Raw genomic sequence first — 18973 nt, 5'->3', positions numbered from 1 at the left:
AGTGGGCTCTGGAAAGAGGAAACAGCAGCAGCAAGTACCTACCAAAAAACCCTCCTGGAGCTTCCCAGCTCTCTGCACTGAAGCCCATAGCCATCCCCAAGCCCCATGTTCATCCCTGCAGCCACAGCCCCTCCTCCTGCCACACACCCTGATGCTGGGGCCAAGCAGGGACATCCTCAGGACACAGCTCCAAGTCAGGGGATGGCTGCTGCCTTGATTTAGGGAATAAATATGGGTTACTGTCACTGGTTCCCAGCAGTGGAGCTTAGCAGTAGATGCAGAGGTGAGAAACTCGTGGTGGGGCAAGAAGGGGGAGGAGGAAAGCCTGGAGTGCCAATTAAGGATCACCAGGGAGCTGGGTTAATTACAGACACTCCTGTGACCTGACCCAGTGATGGTGGCACATGACAGACAAGGGCTGGTGAAAAACAGCCACTGCTCTGAGCTGCAAGGGAGCTTGTCTCCACATTTTATAGGCATTCCTCCCCTGCCTCCATGCAAGGAATTCCTGGCTAAAACATCCCCTGTGGCTGGGAAAGTGGCTGTGAGGCTATAACCCACCCTTATCCCCACCCATCGTCACTCCCAGAGCTCCTGGCCCCCTCTTGCCTCGCTGCTGCCCCAAACTCCAGACACAGCACTGGAGCTATCCCTGTCCCAGCACTCCATGTCATGGGATGCTGACACACCTCCTCTCCTCAAGGCATCTGACACAGTGCCTGGAGCATGCAAAGAAACCTAGAACTGGGAGAGGCAGAGCAGCAGGTGGAGCTGGTCCCAGCCCACATCCTGCAGAGTGATGGCATTTGCTGAGGCCAGGAGGATGGAGAAGCAGTTGGGAGACCTCAGGGCTTCCCCTGAGCTGACAGCTCCCCATGGGAAGGTCTGTCCCCCTTTCCAAGATGAGCTAGAAATCCCTTGGAAAGGATGTGGTCTTCAGTGCTGGTCCTGGGGGTTTGCCCAGCACTATCTAGTCCAAACTAGATAAATTCTGCAAGGAAGAAATAAGCAGCTCATACGAAGGCAAGAAGATGCATTGCTTAGCAGCCACTGACCCCTTCCTTCTGCTGGAGGAGAGGGAACTCGGCAGCACGGGCAGAGCTGCTCACAGACATCGCTGCTGCTCCGAAGGTCAGAGCAGTTTGCCAGGGCTGCCCTTTTGGAGCTGACACTGCAGAAATGGAGATGGTCTGGCAGCCTCCCCACCTTACTGCCCCTTGGAGGAGAAGCTTTCCTTGATCCGCCTTTGTAAACAGCAGCAGGGTGCTTTGGGCATGGGACAGGGAGTTTTGGATACATCAGCGGTGTGATGTTAACCAGGGGCTTGAGTTTCTTCAAACCAGAGGCCTCCAGAAGAAAGTCAGTGCTGTCCCCAGTGAAAGCACTGCTCAGGCTGCTGTCTCTGCCTTGTTGCACTGGAAAGCCCATCTGACTGTTTTCCATCTGCAGGCAAGCTATTTACCTGTATAGGTGAGACCTTTCCAAGCCTAGGTTTTCATGGTAATGTTCCTTATCCAAATTTGGTGGTCCCCAGCTGATCAGCCCCACAGCTCAGCAACCTCCCTGTTGGTTTGGAGAATTCTAGCTGCTCCTAAGCCAGGTGCATGTCAGCAAATCATTTCGGAGAGAAAGCTCAGGATGGGAAGGTAACATGGGATGTGAAACAAAGAGATCTCTCTTGGAGATATAATGAATGTGTGTCTGAGCTCTCTTAGGGTAAAGCGAAGTGGCTGGTACTCACAGACATGCACTGCTGGCATGGATCAGCTGGCAAAGGGGTCACATTGAGATCTATGATGGCTGCAGGCCGTTGCATGGGAGAGCACAGCAGCAGCTTATTTTTCCTCTCTTAACTTCTCCTCCAGCAGCCCCTCCTGGGACAGGGTCTTGGGCAGTGTCTATGGGCTAGCTGTGGAGCAACTTGAGCACTTGGAAAAGCATAGCTATCCAGAGCTCTCAAGACCAGGAGTGGCACCTTATTCCCACAAAAAATTGAGTAATTTCCACATCCTGGGCACTGACACGAGTGCCACAGGGAGCTGTGCCACACAGTGCTGTGGAACAAAAGGGGCCAGGACACTGCTGGAGCCAGGCACAGCCCTTACTCCCAGGACAGCCAGCCAGCTCACCCACAGAAATCCACAGCAGCATTACACGTCTGTCTGCGCAGGGCTTTTTGTTTCTTTGGCCATGCTGCCTCCTCTCCTGAGAGCTTGTCATCCTCTTCAACTGCTAAACTGATCCTAAACAATTATTGTAAGAATTACATTCTTTCTAGCCTAGCTAATCTAAACTGGCCAATTCCTCCTTTCCAAAAAGTACCTTACTATATTCTTGAAGGCATGTGTATAAGATAACAATAAAAAACCACCAAACAAGAGAAGATTTCATTTTAAAGCTGTAGGTTGATCAAATGCTGTTAATTTGAAGCTATAGCAAACATTACTTTCTTCCTTCATTTGAAGTGGAAATAAGGCACACATTTTTAAACAGAAAGGGTAATTAACCACTGAATCTATTTAAGATAAGCTGTTCATTCTTTTCCAGTGGAAATTTACAACTGGGATTGCTTTTCTTCCTCAAAGACTCTCTTTAGTGCTTGAGTTTTTGGATGCGAGTCCAGATTTCCTGAGAGAAGTTTTCCAGCTCATGCCCTGCAGGACAGCAGTCATAGTCCTAGAAATCTGGAATAAAGACCCTGATTCTCATCTTTAAAACATCAAGGATAAGAAGGGGAAGGACTGTCTAAGGAACATCTAGAAATAACCCACAAGAAGAACCTGTTTCTCATGGGAGCAGGCAGTATGTGTGTTGTCTAGGTACACACAGACACCTGGCACTGTGGGTATGGAAGGGGTCTCATTTGTATGTGCTCACAGGTTGTTAAAATCAAGCTGCATTCTGTGTTACAGACCAATCCAAAGCAATGGATGAAACCTGTCACTGCAACTGCTCTACCAAATCTATTATTGGGTAGGAGGAAATAGAGAGGGAACAGAAAAGGTTAAAGTGGTGTAAATATATATATATATTACATATTATATATATATGTATGTAAAATATATATTATATATGTGCGCACACACACACATAAACACCAAAGCCTTGCCAAATAAAGCACGGGGCTGCTGGGAACTCTGTCACAAGGAGAGATGGAGATTGGAAGTGACAAGAATTCTGCTCCCAGCACTTCAGAAAAGCAGGAGCCTTCACAATCTCCAGTCCCCTGCTGGCTCCCAAGAATGGAGCCAGCAGGGAGAGAGATGTCGGAGTGCAGGGGTTTGTTTGTTTTCTGACCACCCCTGGAGTCAGGATCTTAAAACTGCGGTGGCCTTTGTTTTAAAAGGGGCTGTTAAGTAAAATGGAAAGATCCAAGGCAGCTATCCAAGGAGCACTTTTAAGAGGAAGGTATTCTGAGGGCAAGGGTGCTTGCATTCTGATTCGGGTGAGCCGTAAGCACGGCAGCATCCCCAGCCACAGAACTGCATGGCAGTGCTGCGATATGTCAATTACTCACTCATTATTGAACAGCAGGATTCTGATTAGCTTATAAAACAAATTTGTGCTTCTCCTACCAGGATCTTGCAACAGTACCCAGAAAAACACAAAATCTTTACAGTTTTCCCCCCACACTTTTTTAATGGGCAGGACAGCTCCAGCTCTTCTCTATCAGTCATATCCACTCTCTGGCTTACAGGGCAGACTCATCTGCCCCAGCCAGAGGCCATTAACTATGAATGGAGAGAGTGTTAATTAAAAAGTATGCTGTGGTTTTAGGAATAAGTGGTTTTTTTCTGACTGCCAGGGCAGTCTTTTATGCTGCATTCATCCATGAGCAGCAGCAGCTCTGAGGTGGGACTGGCTACTGCAGACTCTGTGTGTCCTGTGAAGCTGCATCTACCACAAGCTTGGGGCAAAGCTGGCCACCTTTTGTCCCCAGCACTTCCAGGTGTTCATGCTGCAGATGTTGTGTACAGTACATTTGTAGCAGACGTGTGACTCACACACATGGGGCTCGAGGAAGATAGAGGATTGATATTTTGACAGTGTCTTCCCCCCACCCCCCCAAAGGAAAACAGGAGAGATTCACAGCTTAATCTTTGTATTTAAGTTATTTTCTGAACAGTTAAAAAAAAAAACAAACCACACTGTTACCATGATCCTAGCTCAAGTGAACATTAGTACATTAACTACACATCACCGTAACATAACCACAAAATTCAAAGCACTCATTACTTAAGAATCCAGATAACAAATATAGCACAGTAACAAACAGAAAACTCTGGAGAAACCATGTTCTTTCTCACCTCTCCCACTTCCACAGCCACCTCAGCCTGAGCAGGCCGGAGTGATGCAGCACAGGCTGGCCTGGCAGGCATGCAGCTCTCCTAAATGCAGTGATGGAAAATGACAGGAAGAAACGGGACAATACACTTTGCTGAGGTCCACACTATTGTTCTGCCATGCTAAAACTGGGGCTAGGCTAAGCCCTGCAGTGCCTTGCATGATAAAGACAAAGTAGTCAAAAGCAAAGTTTTACACTCAAAAGCAGCTCCAGGTTTTCACACCGAATTGCCCAAAAATTCTCACAGGTAGCTCCTTGTAAAAAGTCACTGCAGACAGCCCACTGGCCTGCCCCCTGCACGTGGAGTTCTGCTCAGATGTAAACCAGTGCTCAAGTGCCAGGAGGTTAAAACACTTTCCCTGTGAAGGCAACAAACTCTTATTCATTGTGCAGGTATGAGCAGAGCTGCTCTGTGATGAAGACTTGTATTTCATGCTCATTTTCTGGCTACAGCTGCACTTGGCTCCTGCTTGAGCAGAAATCAGGGTATCTTTTAGGGTGATAGGCTATTAAAAAAAGGGACTTATTTAGGAGTTGTCTACAGTATCTGAAGGGCTTGCTGCACATCCATGTACATCAGAATCCCTCTGATTTTGAGAGTATCACCTTAACATCCCTAAGGATCAACCAGTGTTGCCAACTCCCATGGGTTATCTGCTGGGCAAGATACATGGAAGCCCAGTGATCTTTGGGAACAAGCACAAAGTCACAGGAAGAGTTTTCTGACCAGTCAAAGGATGATCTATTCTGGCAATGTGCCAAGGCTCCCCCTGGGGATTTAAGATTTTGTCCAGCAGTTTGGCTACACCTCATCTTTAAAAAAAATGGGGCAAGGGGGGAAAGGAGGGGAAGCCAAATGCTCAGCAGGCAGCCATTCCTCTCAAACCACGACTGGGATTTTAGAGAAGGAATACACCCAAGGGACCTGCTGCTCCTGTCTCGGAATTAAAAGCAGGGGCAGAAAGACTGTGACCTCCTCATGCCAATCAATCCAGTAGGTATCTGCCAGCAGGATAGAGGGATTTCATATGGAGACCTCCTCTGAGGACAGCTGGATCACTTGCTGTTTCCCCCCTCCTTCTGGGAAGCTGCTGCTTATCACTTTGAGGGGAACAGTAGGGCAAAGTTCAGCATGTCAAGTGCATCATGCATGCCACTTGGAGACCCTGGCAAAGCTCATTCTTCTCTTGGCAAGTATAGCTTAGACCATCCCTTTCTCCTTATGCCTCCACTTCATCCTAAAAGGGGCATCAACTGACAAGTTCAACAGTTGGAGGCCTTATTTGGTCACCTCCTGATGACTTCTGATCATGGCAAACCTCTATTCTTCCCAGTCAACTGCACAGGCTAAAAGATCTATTTTCAGCACTGTCCCCACTTCTGTAGAGATCCATCTCCATCCCCACACTCCCCTATAGTTTTTAACCACTCGGGTCATCTTCTCCTTTTCCTCCCATAGTTAAGGGCAAGCCTGCAGTAGGAAGGCTGGGCATTCCTTCTTGTTCCCTTCCCTAGCTAAGAAGAGCTGCTAGTATTTGTGATTTATTAAATGCACATATTGCCCTTTCCCAGTGAATTAAGGAATAATAAGCCACAAAGGCAGATCTAAAATCATGTTAAAGGAAGCTAACAAAGTCAGGCAAGAGCCCAACCCAGAGAGGTGCTTCCCATAGGAGCTGGGATGCCAAGAAACTCAGAACCAAGCCTGGAGCTCTGCTCAGACTGAGAAAGGGACATGTGGAAGGGGCAGATACACATACCTGGGAGTGGAGAAATGTGCATGATACTCTCCAGCTTTTTCAGTGTTCAAAAAAAAATTAAGAAAAAGAAAAAAGGATCCTTTGGAGCAGGAGCAGGTGGTGGGTAGGTAGAGCATGGCGGTCCAAGTCAGCTTCCAGTTTAGAAACAAGTGTAAAGCATTTCAGTGTTTCTGATGATCACAGACTTCTCAACTTGTCACCTGAATCCTTCTGTTCCAACAGCGGATGTGTCTGTCCTTGAATGTTAACAGGGAGCAGAGGGAGCTGCTCCAGAGGAGACAGCTGTAGAAGTTATCTCACTGCAAACTCCTTCATGCCATTTTCTATTTGCATATTTGAAAGCAAGCTGTGTTCCTCTGAGGACAAGAAATATTTGCAGCAGAACTGTGCCCTATTGCAAAGGAGTCACATGCAGGAGATGGTGTGGCCACAACAGATTGTCCCACACCTCCAGTACTTTCCATCCCATAATCCAAGGTGGAAGGCCAGCATGAGCTTCCTACTTGTGGGAGAAGTGCCGATCTCTATGCAGCAGAGGTATTTAATTTCAAAGCAATGTGCAACACTTAAAGCCCACAGACACTTCCCAGCCCTTTTTTATCTCCTTTCAGCAGGCATGTTCTAGTTATTTTCATTATAAACTCTGCAATTACTCCAATCTGGTTGAGGGATTATCCATTCTGTTCATGCTGAAACCTCTCTCTCACATGCACTCTTGCACACTCACACACACATGCACACATATCCTACGGGAAGGGGAGTTTGAAAAAGCCACTTTCTTCTGACATTGGGAGATCTACTCACCAGATTGCTCCTCCCTGGGTGCACAATAAACACCACCAAATGCCAGGCTGTGGCAGTTTCAAGTTCAAGTTAGATCAGTTAACTTCAGTTTCCTTCTTAGCTATCAGAAAATTTGTACAACTCAGGGAGTGGGGTAGGAATCCTCACCCTTCTGCAGTCCTGTTTGAAGTACCCACACACAGTCCCTTCTTGAGGGTGACGCACCTTTCTTACCATGTGCCAAAAATGGATTTCAGCAGTTGCTTGCTAAATGTACCTTAAACAGCTCTATACAGCAGAGTACAAAGTATGGTACCATACTTTGAGGACCCAACAGAATAGCAGCACAGAGCAGCAGGGCTATGACAACCAAGGACAATTTACAATGGTGGTGTCTCTTGTGTTTGGCCAGCCAGTCTGCCAGTTTTCCCAAGTTCTCCCAATTAGCAAAAATAAAACACATCCTTATAGGTGCTGGCCACAAAGATGTCATTAAAATATTAGGAAGTTCTGCAGCCTTCAGCAGCTGGAGTAACAGATCATTGTTTTCTACAGTAACAGAAATGGAAAAGATAGAGGAAGACCAAACTGAGGAAAATAATTATTACATTTTCACCAAGGTCATATAAACCCCTGCTGATATGCAGCCATGCTGCAGACCTTTTAATACCTGAACTTAGAGGGACAGTGTTCAAACAGTATGAAGACTCAGAACTTGAATTCAACAAAGTTTGGGACGTAAACTTTGATTCTCTATGCTCCCTTGTCACTTTGGCTTTGGACTGCAATATTCATGATATGTAGAGCCGTCTGAAAGCCAAAACAGCCTTCCTGGACTTAAAAAGTAGTGCCAAAATTAGTTGTGGATAAACATTGTGACTCAGAACTCATTTATGATTCTGCAGAGGTAAGCTGCTCTGTCACTGTTACCTGAACAGAGTTGTTAACCTGTTTGACTCTTCTACAGTAATAGTTCAAACAGAAAAGAGGAGTGTCATCACATGTTCTGAGATGCTTAACACTGCTGCCCACATGCTTCAGGAAATGCACTAGGTACTCCCCAAGAACCAGCTTTGCCCTCCTCCCTAACTTCATTGCCTTCTCGTCTGTCTTAGCTAAATTATTCAAGCCCTCTGGATTGCTCTTTGGGGACTCTAGGACCAGCTCCTTGCTAGATTTCACTGGTGGAAAAAGCACATCCCAAGCAATTAGAAACAATGCAACTGCTTCCCCAGCAAAGTGAAGTTGATGAGAAAAGCTTATAAAAAAATCCCATCTGCCAAGTTCAGAGGGTGTTAACAAAGCCAGTTTAAACACCTCCAGCCCAGAGACAAAGGACTTCAATTTCTTACTGTGGGATTGGAGCAACTCCCCACTAAAGCAGTGGAGATCATTCCAGACCTACAGCAGAAGATCTGGGCCTAAACCTGGAATGGCCAGGGACTGATTTACAGAGTCTTTTCTGATCTAAATGCAGGCCAGCTGCAATTCGTTCCAGCTCTGTGAAGAGAGCTGTTTACCCCCAGACCTCTGTCCCGTTCAGAGACATGCAGAATTGCTTCTCATGTACTTCCTCTTCAGGGCTATTTTTGTCTTCTAAACAATGACAATTTGCAGAAGTTTCAGCCAGAAAGCAAAGACCCATCTCAGCTATCAGCAAAAGGACTAATCAGCCTGTGTCCCTAAACCACAATGCAGTACATAGGTTAGAGAAGCAGACCAAAAACTCCTCAATCCCTTCTAGCAAAGCCAGCCCCAGAAACGTTGCAGAACTGGCCTGGAGTCACTGCTAAATGCAATGATTGTCCTCATGGCCACACTCATTTTACTCAACCACCATCTCCAGGGTGTGCATTTGCTCATTCAAGTGAGGCAAAGTCTTACTGTCACGGCCAGAATGTTTGTGTAGTGTCTCCACTCTAGGGTGGCTCTTCAGAGTGCCACGAAGTTTTTAACAGCTCCCTCTTCCAGTACCCAGCTACAGCCTCTCTGAGGGGAGAAGGAATGGAAAGATAGGAGCAAAATCCAGCTTTCCTTCTCACCCCAGCCTCAAACTTCCTCCAATTTACAGAATGATTCATAAGCCATCAGCAACATACTGTCTTCAGGGAGAACAGCAGGAGGAAGATGGTACAGACAATCCCTTTGCTAGTGAAATACTGTCCTGGGCCAACACTTCATCTTGGGTGGGGGTGGACAGGATTTCAGCCCCAGTCCATCATGCTTGGGACTTTGGCAGGAGAGAGTTTAACTTGTCATTGACTAGCATTCCCCAGCCAAGCAGATGTTAAGGGGAGACTACAATATGCATCAGCTTCCAAAGGGTTAGCATAGCAGGCAGGAGAGGAAAGAGATGGATTTGGCTCATAATAGTCAAATTTCAAGGGTCCTCTCTCCACAAAAAAATAAGCCTGCAGTCAGAACAGCCAAAAGCCACAGGGAAGCTGGGGTTGGGGGGGGTGATGGTCTGGCTGTTATAAGTGTTTCTGTTGCTCTTCAGAGCTGAATGCTTTTTCAAAGGCCTAGCAATGGATATTGACTTCAGCCTGAGTAGCAGCCTCCTCCCCACCCACCCTCCCACCCACCCTGAAGTGACTCTCAGCAGGATGCACTGTGGCTGTAAGTCTTCTGCTTAACAGCAAAGCAACACATTCTGGCAACATCTTAAATATATTCATAGGACATTGGTGACTGGGCTTGGAGGGGAACCAAATGGGGTAAAGGGAAGAGTGAACATGAAGAGGGGAATGAGGGAAGAAAGGGATGGGAAGGTTTAAAAATGTTAACTGTTCATGAAAGATAAAAGTCATCTTCTGATATAGCAGCACTTTAGCAGTCAGCCGCGCTGAGTAGACCCTGTCTGAGATCAACCGCATGCCAACTTTGTTCCAGAAACAAGTCTGAGAGCCTCTCTCTTCAGCAAGTATTGGTTACGTGGATAGTTCTTTTGTCCTGGCATTTAAATACTGCAGCTTAAATGAGTCCTGGGAACAAAAAACAGAACAAACGAAACAAACCCCATTCATACGAAGCCTTTTAATGATTTAAAATAACATCTGATTGACCAGAGTGTTTGAGAAAATCAAGATCTGACAGGTCCAGAGCATCACTGTACAGTTACCGAAAAGGATACAGGATGTGCCCCATGATAGAGCATTTTCATGGGAAAATGTCACTGTGGACACCCCTTTGCAGAAGCCTGTCAGCTCTTCTGCCGTCTTCTCTCTTATGTTTACTTCTCTTAACAGTAATTGCGCATGTACCCACCCACGCAGGCAATCATGTTATCCCACTTCACTCACATGCATCAAATTCACTCTACAACTGACCCAAACATATGAAACATTTTGTCCTCCCCCCACTGTGCCGGCCAAGACAAAAGGTGATGAGCAAACCAACCAGGCTCTGATATGAATAATTTAACATCCATGCTATGCAAGAGAGAACAAGGGCTAGGCGCTATCACTAAATTATTTTGCACACTGATGCATCTCGATTTAATTTGCCTGGGCTTGTGCTTGTGCCTCAGTGTCTCCTTCCCTAGCCAAACTGTAATCCTGAATCAGCTTGCTGCAGAGTGAGGAGAATGGTCATCACTTCAGAGGGAGGTTCTTGGCAAAACCCTCTGCCTGGTGACAACTGCCCAGGGTCAGGCCATCTGCATTCTCTTGTTAGGCAGCAGCTGCTCTACTCGCTCTGCAGAAACCCCTTCTTCCTTCTGGACAGCAGTATAACTGATTTAATTATTGATGATGATGGACAGAGGAGGAGGAGTTCGTCAGGGGGAGTCATAGGCACCACATGTCACAAATCCTAAAATAAAATCCCTATTCTAAGGTATCAGAACCATTCCTGTCCTTTTACAGGACACTGTAATTACTGTATAACCAAGATGTGAAACACTGATAGACCCAGCCAGTTATTCAAGCAGCAGGCTCACACTACCTCCAGTGTCACCTTTGAGGCTCACCTTATTTTTTAAAGTTTATTTCTTTTTTTTTACCTGTGCGAGTGTGAGGTACAGTGTAGTGTTATTTATCTGGAGATGTAGGTGTATGTTCTGGACGGGGAACGAGTGGATTCTGCCTGGGCAGCTGGGTCATTCAGAAAATCCCAGATGAGGATGGTGTCATCATGTGAGCTGCTGACGATCTGGAACTCATCAAACTGAAGTCGAAAGACTCTTCCAGAATGCTCCTGAAATGCCAGCAGGAGACACGGCATGTTACTTTGCAAACTAGCTGGCACCTGGGATGGAGCAGGGAAGATGAACTTGGGCTTGATTTTAGTGTTATATTAATTTCTCAGTAAACCCCACATGACACACTGCATCACCATCACAGAGAATAAATTAAACCTTCTCTCAAGGAAAAGGGTTTGCCATATCTGAGTACTTGACTTGCAGGAAGTTTACATTACAGTTGTCCCACTACTCCTTAAATCCCAATATTAGACACACATTGTGCAGAACAAACCAAACTCCCTCCACCACATAATTCCATCTGCTGAGGCTGACAGGAGCACTGTCTTCCTTATTCCATGGCAAAACTCCTTCCTGAAATTACAGCATTCCCAGGTGCAGGAGGTTACAGGGGAAGAGATGAGAACTTTGCATTCAAGACTTGGCATCCTTGCCACTGCTGAAGAGGAAACAGTTTAACCCTGGAGGACACTAAGGAGCCTGTTGTAAAGTCCAGTGACACAGTAGTAATTCCTCCTAAGCAGTTCTAAAAATATGATCTAGAAAGGGCATTCTTTATAGGCAGTTTGCATTCTGCTCCGAGGCACCAAATGAGTGGAAACGGCAATGATGATTTGGCAAGAGTTCAGATCATAATTAACAGGAGGCAATGGCAGGATCCTGGATATCACAGAGCAAATCCACTCTGCTTTCCCTTTTGTGTTGCCTATTTGCTCTTGGTGCTCACAACACTCCAAGAGCAGTAGCCTCCTCCTCGGTCATCAGGGAACAGAAACTGTGCAGCGAGGGTGAGCCCTATCTCTTCCACGAACACACATTTCTCTTTAGTTCTCACCCATTGTAAGGGGCTTCTGAGGGTCAGGAAAAAAACATGTCTTAAAATACTTTAATACTGAAATTACAGGTTTCTCAAACATTTAGGCAAAAGAGAATTGCTAGTTATGGAAAGGAAAGCCTTTGTCTTATAGCACAAGACTACAAAAATACAGCTCAGTTTACAAAACACAATAGCTGCTTTAAAGTGAATTTCTGAATCTTTAAATCAAAATTATCTGAAAATAAATGCTTACATAAGTCAGATTCTAAGATAAATTTTTTAGAATTTCTAATCAATGGGACCTTTTTGATCTTCGAAGTATAACTTGAATTTGTCTTATAAACATCTTAAGAGTTTCTGTCTTCCCACCTATTCTTAAGGGAAGTGTTTTTCCAGGTTTTGTGTTGTAGCAGTAAAGAAGTTCTTCCAAAAAGTATCATTACAACAGTCAGATCCACTGACAGATTACTCACAGAGATGGAGGGGGAGAGAGAGAGAGAGAGAGAGAGAGAAAGAGAGAGAGGTACTTTCAAAAGCTGTTTCCAAAACTCCCTTTTTGATCCCAGTCACTGTGGACTAGAAAGGCTGCCCTAGCTGGACTGTTTAGGTCATAAGGAAAGCTGAACTGTGAGCTTATTCTGTTCATGGAAAGCTTCTGTCAAATTCATGTGGCCACTGTTCCAGCTAACGGAAGACAAAACTGGAAGGGACCTGGCATGCAGCGAACATTTGTTATCTGTGCACTTTCCTCCTACTGTTTGAAAATTGAACACAAGCAGCAGGAGACTCATGATGTTCATTGTGCAGCCAGGTTTAATTTTGGAGGACGAGGGAAGAGGAAAAAAAAACCCAAACCATGGGTAAGCGGGTATAAGGACACCCTGTTGTCATAGAAGTCCTAAAAGCACTGCAACAGCTTCCTCTGCTCCCCACCCAGCTTTTGGCCCCCTCCATTGCTATCAAACAGGGATTTATGAGTATCCATGTGTTGAGATTCCTACAGTGTTTCCATCCCACCACTTCTGATTTATAATATAATTAGCTAGGGCACTTTGGCTGTCCACTGCTGGAAAATGCAGAGGAAATCACACCAGTTAAATTAAGTCTACAAGTTACTAGGCACACATTTGTCTCAGGCTGGAGCAGAAACACTGCTAATATCAAGCTTAAGTCTTAGACTTGCAGGATATGAGCTCATGGACCCAGAATTGTTCCACAGCTTGGAACTGGGTGACCAATGACAAAGCGTATTTCTGGATTTCAGCCATGAAACTATTTGCGCTTCTATTTGGCTAACAAGAAGGTTTTTCAACATAGTACCTGTGGGCATCCAAAGCTCTCATGGACTCTTACCCTGTAGCTGATGGTCCAAATACATGATTGGAAAAGGTAGCATGGCTTAATGATCTTACTACCTGAGTCCTAGTGACCTCACAGCCTGCACCAAATGTGATGTAAAGTACTTCAGTGAAATCTACAACAACAGGAGCAATTCAGGTGGTTGATGAGTGTGCAGAAGGTCAGCCAGCACAGCTCAGCTGGTGAGAGGTAACCACACTTTTGGAGAATCAGACAGCCTTGGTACGATCCTGTTTTAGAGCACAGACTACAGTCACGTGCCACAGCAGGAAAAGGTCTAACATATACCAACCCAAACACTGCCCAAACACTTCCAAGCTAAGAAATAAAAACATATAGTACTTCTTTTTCAATGAGATTTTGGTACTGGTTGAAATCTTGCTTTATCCCCAGCAACGGTGCCATTTTTTTGGGTTGAATGTGGTGGAGGAACACTTACAGGAACCATCCCAAGGCCTTGGCTATCCTGGCGTTCTTCTCACAACTTTCCCACATTATTGCAAGACCAAGCAGAGCCGTTAAACATGACTGTGAATGTTGTTAACACTCACACAATAACATTTTAACCACACCATCACGGACCTGCACTAGAAAGCAGTGCACAGGATGAAAAGAGCAATTGCTGTTTAAGCATAAGGCCATTTTACTGTTTCAGTCCTTACCTGCTTTTTCTTTAAACACCCAAAAGGCAGTTAAAAGCAATCCCAAGGGTGTTTTCGTTCCCATCCCTCAAATTTGGAATGCAGCAGTTTTAAGAAATTTCATGTCAACAATTCAGAGAACTTACTACTGCATCGTGTACTACCAGGTACACACAGGTTAATGTAAACCCATTGGCCCATGGATTCCAAAGATGAGTTCAAAAATGGCTTCAGTTATTAACTTCAAATCACAGAATAAAACTGTTAAAAAGCCCAGAGTGGAGTAAAAAGTCCAGAGATTCTTACTTTTAATGCTTGCAAAATTAAAAAAAAGCTGGACATCCAAAAAAACCAGACCCCTAGAAATTATTTCAAGATCCTGCAGACTGGAGGATGAGTTTTCACAGCTCAAGATGGCCCTGAACAAGCACACTTTTTTCAACACCTCTATCAAAAGCTCTTACCACAAGGGTTCGCAAGCAGAGGGTCCCTGCTGGAGCACGGGGATCCAAAGCAGCCACAAGATCCCATACTTTAATTTTCCTAGTGGTGAAAAAATAGACAAACACCATGGTTCTGTTAAAGAGAAAAGAGCAAGTACTCATGGAAAAAAAAACCTGTTAGTACAACTTAGCTAATGCACCAGTTTAAGGAAAATTACAGCAATCCTTCTGCTCTTGAGACCTGGTTCTTGCATTTCCCCTTTGGAAAGCTTATAGAACTTAATGGGAGGGAAAAATATGCTGTCAACAAAGTAAAACACATAAAAAGCAGGTGGTAATAACTAACAGAAACACATGGGAGTGCAGACATCTAGTCTGTAATGGCAAATGGTCCTGCAGACATAACCACAGATGGCAAAGATTGTTCTTACAAGTGGTTGAGCTGGAAGAGGTTTCAGGCTGAGTTGGTCAGATATTCTTACAAGCAAAAGAACTGGACCACACACATCAAATCACATGGACTTACTTCGAAAGAAGAACGAAAGCTATGCTCTGTAGCATGGTCCTCATTTACTGGCCATAAGAAGGTCCTCTTAGGATGACAGACAGAGAGTCTGATATTTATACAGAAGATGCACAAAGTAGGATGGGAGACACTGAGACAGACAGGAAGATGCAAAGCATTGACTATACTGATAACCTCACCCATCATATGCCCCACTGACTATCCTCTTGTTATCAAAGCGTATGCATCTCACCAACTCTTCATGGCCTTCCAGTACACGTAAACATGCCCCACACTCGATATCCCACAGCCTGGAAGAGAGTACAAAGAAGCATTAAGAATTTTTTAATACCTTAGCATTGCAATGAAACATTTGGTCTTTGCTTGTAGTTAATGGAAACTTGGAAATAAAGGTTATAATGGAACAAAAAAGAAGAAACAAACTACACTCATCACTCCTTTTCCCACAGTTAAATGGATTCACGATTTTCCACATGACCCTGTGATGTTACAGTAATGGGAGATGAGTCACAAACCAGTTGTGTCTAGTATCCACTGCTCTAGTAACACAGGATATCTCCCAGTTACCTTCACAGTAAGCCTCATTTTATTTTACTGAGGTTCATTTTTCATAAAAGTGTCGTGCCTTGGTTTTAAGACATTAAAAGAGGGAGATTTACCAATCCCCCTGGCTGCTTGTTTCAATTGATATGATCACCTTCACAGGGTATGAGCCCCTTTCTGTTACCCTACATGCCCATTTCTGATTTGGAGACTACCATCAGACAAATTAAGTCATCCATATAGTGGTGACAAGTATAAGAATTAACAAGACCTTTTCCTTTGTCATTTCTTCCCGAGAAGGTAAATTTAATCTGTAATCTGGGCACCTTACGCATAAACTAAAATGGATGCTCTGTGTTTATTATTTTGTAATGCATTTTCTTCTTGCTCTCAAATAACTCCTGCGGCTCTCTGTGAACTGTTTCTAATAATACAGTATTTTAAAAAGGTTCTGGCACCCAAACCAGTATACAGTAAGAGACCCAGCAACACCTTATTCTCTCAACTGTAAATATCCCAGAGTTTTGGCTTTTGTGATGGATTTTCAGCATGGAGAATAAATGAAAATACATAATTTTTACACTTGCATGCTACCTTGAAAAATAGTTAAACACTTCAAACAGTTATGAAGTAAGTCTATTTGTTTTCCATACTTTTGCCAGCTCTTTGACATTACTCCCAACTACCGTGGATAAAGAATGAGTATTTGCCTACAAGAACTGAAATTCTTTGACATGTATTGTCTAGAGGTGTTCCACCTCTGGCTGAGACATGCTCTGCTCATACAGTAGTCTTGTAATAGCAATATCTGCTCCGGCTCCCTGACACACAGCAGAAAGAAAGCAGTCATGGATGTTCTCAAATGCTCATTCAGTAAGTGCTCTGACTGGCATGAACTTCACAGTAGTGAGAAATATGGGGAAATATGTGGAATTTCTCTGGGTGACAGATCTTGAAGCAGCACAGCTGCTGAGAGGTCAGGTCACTTTTGCTTGAGAGACAAAGAAAGAGATAAACCATCCCCACATATTTTACTCTTGAGGTTCCCCAGAGAATAATCCAGATCCAGTTGATGTCTGCCCAAGGCTGGTGGATAATGACTGCAGCTGTCTTGCCACAACAACTTGCTTTCACTTTGGACAACAGAGGAATGAACAGAACGCTTTTGTCACTGTAGAACCGAGAAAGGATAAGTTTATGCACATGTTTGAAGCCAACAAGGAGCACAAAGTGATTCTTCAATCTGTGAAGTGGATCTTTCAGGAATCTGTGAAGGACCCAATAGTTCTCACTAGAGTACAGCACACCAGTCAAGGTCAGAGCAAGCAACTCCATGGCAAAGGTCAGCCAAAGGCACTCTGGCTGGTCAGAGAGCACTACGTCTGTCAAGGACTGTAAACAGGATGGACAATGCCAGAGATTAACTGGTGCAGAAAGATTTGAGGAGCAATCTTGTGCCAGGAACTTTCATGCCGTGTGTTTCCATTCCTTGCCATTGATCCTGAAATTGCCAGCAGCTCTGGGAAGCTCCATCACACTAACTCAGGCCTGTATTTTTAGGTCCCAGTCTGAGGTTTTACCTGAATCTGAATGGGATTACAAGAGGTGATCATGTCCCTTGTCAAGTGGCAAATGGGCCTTCATGTACAAAGGGATAACTGCTATTAAGAGTAGGGTCTTCTAGCAGAATTGGTGCCAAGGGTACTTCCCAGATTTCATAAGTTTCTCTAACTTCTACTTCTTTAAATATTCAAAGGAACAAACAGTAAAAGAGCTAAATTTAAGGCTTGAGAACTAACTAAAAAAAAAAAATCACTACAAAGTGTACGCAGTCAAAACCACCACCACTCTTCCTTCCTATAACTTTGGGAGAACTTCTGGAAGTAGAGGGAGGTCTGCAATTATCTCAGCCTTTAATTCACCTGAAAGCAGAGCTGGGAGATGTACAGAAGGCAGGTGAGTTGGAAACCCCATCTCTTAGCATGCTGTTGTCTAAACAGATCAGTATCAGATCCTTATGTGTGCACATACTAGAAACAGAATATATACTTGAAGACTAACCTAACTCATTAAAAACTTAACCCAAGATGATATAGTCTTATTTTATTTTCTTGCACTAAATTCTCTGATTCCCTTTTTTCTACACCATGTTTGTCTGTAGCAATTGAGAACTTTGGCCTTAGAAGCTAAGATACTGAAGTGATTGGATTAAACTTGATGGACAAGTTCCTTCTAGATGGAAATTAGCACAATGATAGTGATGTCTGTGTAGTTGTGTCCTCTTACACTGGTGAAATTTCTGGCCTAAATCAAAACCTAAATAATTTTTCAATGTGAAGTCTCCCTGCAGAAGTCTCAGCTACTTCACATGTCCTTAATGTTTGCAGTTGCAAAACTAGAAATCACAAAGTCATCTTCTGGAAAAAAGTTTCCCTGCACCTGAGGTATAATGAACTTTTAAGTTCTGTATCAGCCTCTACTGAAGTCCAGCACACAACATCTGGTAGTGGATTAAAATCAAAACTACAAAGCACCAAGCCATCCACAAAGATGACTTAGGAACCTTTTTCTTAATCATTCTTCCACTGACTTGTGCCCTCTGCTAATGGCTGGGAGAAAACTGTCTTTTAGCATCAGGTAAGTGTTTTGCTTTGATCACACTGCTGCTAAACTTGACTTCCATTAAGATTCACTGCCAACATTCCTGAAATTCTAGCACAATTTATCTGTCAAGCAGGGATTTTGTCCAATACAAGCATAAAAGTAACTGTATTCCTGTTTAGCATTATCACTATCTTGACATTTATTTTTATTATCATTGCATATTTTAGATCCTTCCCTAACTGCTGTAGTATTTAACTATTTCTTATTCTACTTCTGAGACCAAGTTTCACAGTACAACTGCAGAGGCTTATTTTTTTCTCTTTGAAGAGCAGAAGTTCTCACCAAGTGGTGCTGCTCTTACACAGTCCCTGTAACACTTCTTCCCTTGATTAAGAGATGAAAGTTTCAGCTCTCCTGGTCATGCTCTCAGACAGCCCTGTACTAAAACCTGGCACAGTGTCCTGGTGATGTCAACCCAAGGACCGCTGTTTTCCTACAGAATGCAGAGCAGGGAGAGGCAGCATGTTGCAAACCAAGTCCACAGGCAAACAACAGCATGGATCATTCTCACTGAGGAAAAATTATTACTGACATGTGAAGTGAAGGGTTCCTGCTTACACTGTCCAGCTTTCAAGTTTTATCAGAAGGCAGACTATTACTGTAAAGAAATGACAAAGGGAAAAGGGAGGTTGCTGTTACTCCCATTTCCATGACAGAGCCATTTTCCTGCATCACATAAACTAATATTCAAGCTTGTTCTGTACATCCTGAAATTAGTGGGACATCCCTCTCCTAGCAGCTGCAGGATGTAGGGAGAAATTCTGGCTCATGATACCAGAAAGAGTTAAATCTCAGATTGCAACCAGGGCAGCTGGAGAAGTGCAAAAGGCAGCAAACTGAACTTCATGCTCTAAACCAGCTGTTCCAAACTTAACCAGGTGCCAAGTACCA

At 44.2% G+C, this 18973-nt stretch overlaps 1 protein-coding gene across 7 annotated transcripts in view; it reads right to left on the bottom strand.

The window, feature by feature from the left end:
• Positions 1-4085: 4085 nt before the first annotated feature.
• The window catches only part of BTRC (beta-transducin repeat containing E3 ubiquitin protein ligase), a 126489-nt gene continuing 111601 nt past the window's right edge, over positions 4086-18973 (bottom strand). For all 7 annotated transcript variants that reach the window (XM_010409647.4, XM_010409681.4, XM_010409689.4 and 4 more), the window contains 4 exons: positions 15055-15165; positions 14371-14449; positions 10892-11085; positions 4086-9872 (listed from right to left, as the gene is read on the bottom strand). In XM_010409647.4, coding sequence (XP_010407949.2) covers positions 10924-11085; positions 14371-14449; positions 15055-15165 — 352 coding nt within the window. In that variant the 3' untranslated portion in view covers positions 4086-9872; positions 10892-10923. The remainder of the gene's footprint in view (positions 9873-10891; positions 11086-14370; positions 14450-15054; positions 15166-18973) is intronic.

This window comes from Corvus cornix, chromosome 6, assembly GCF_000738735.6.
Source record: "Corvus cornix cornix isolate S_Up_H32 chromosome 6, ASM73873v5, whole genome shotgun sequence".
Taxonomy (NCBI): domain Eukaryota; kingdom Metazoa; phylum Chordata; class Aves; order Passeriformes; family Corvidae; genus Corvus; species Corvus cornix.
The sequence above is the reverse complement of the archived record's forward strand: the minus strand, read 5'-3'. Positions and strand labels throughout refer to the sequence as shown.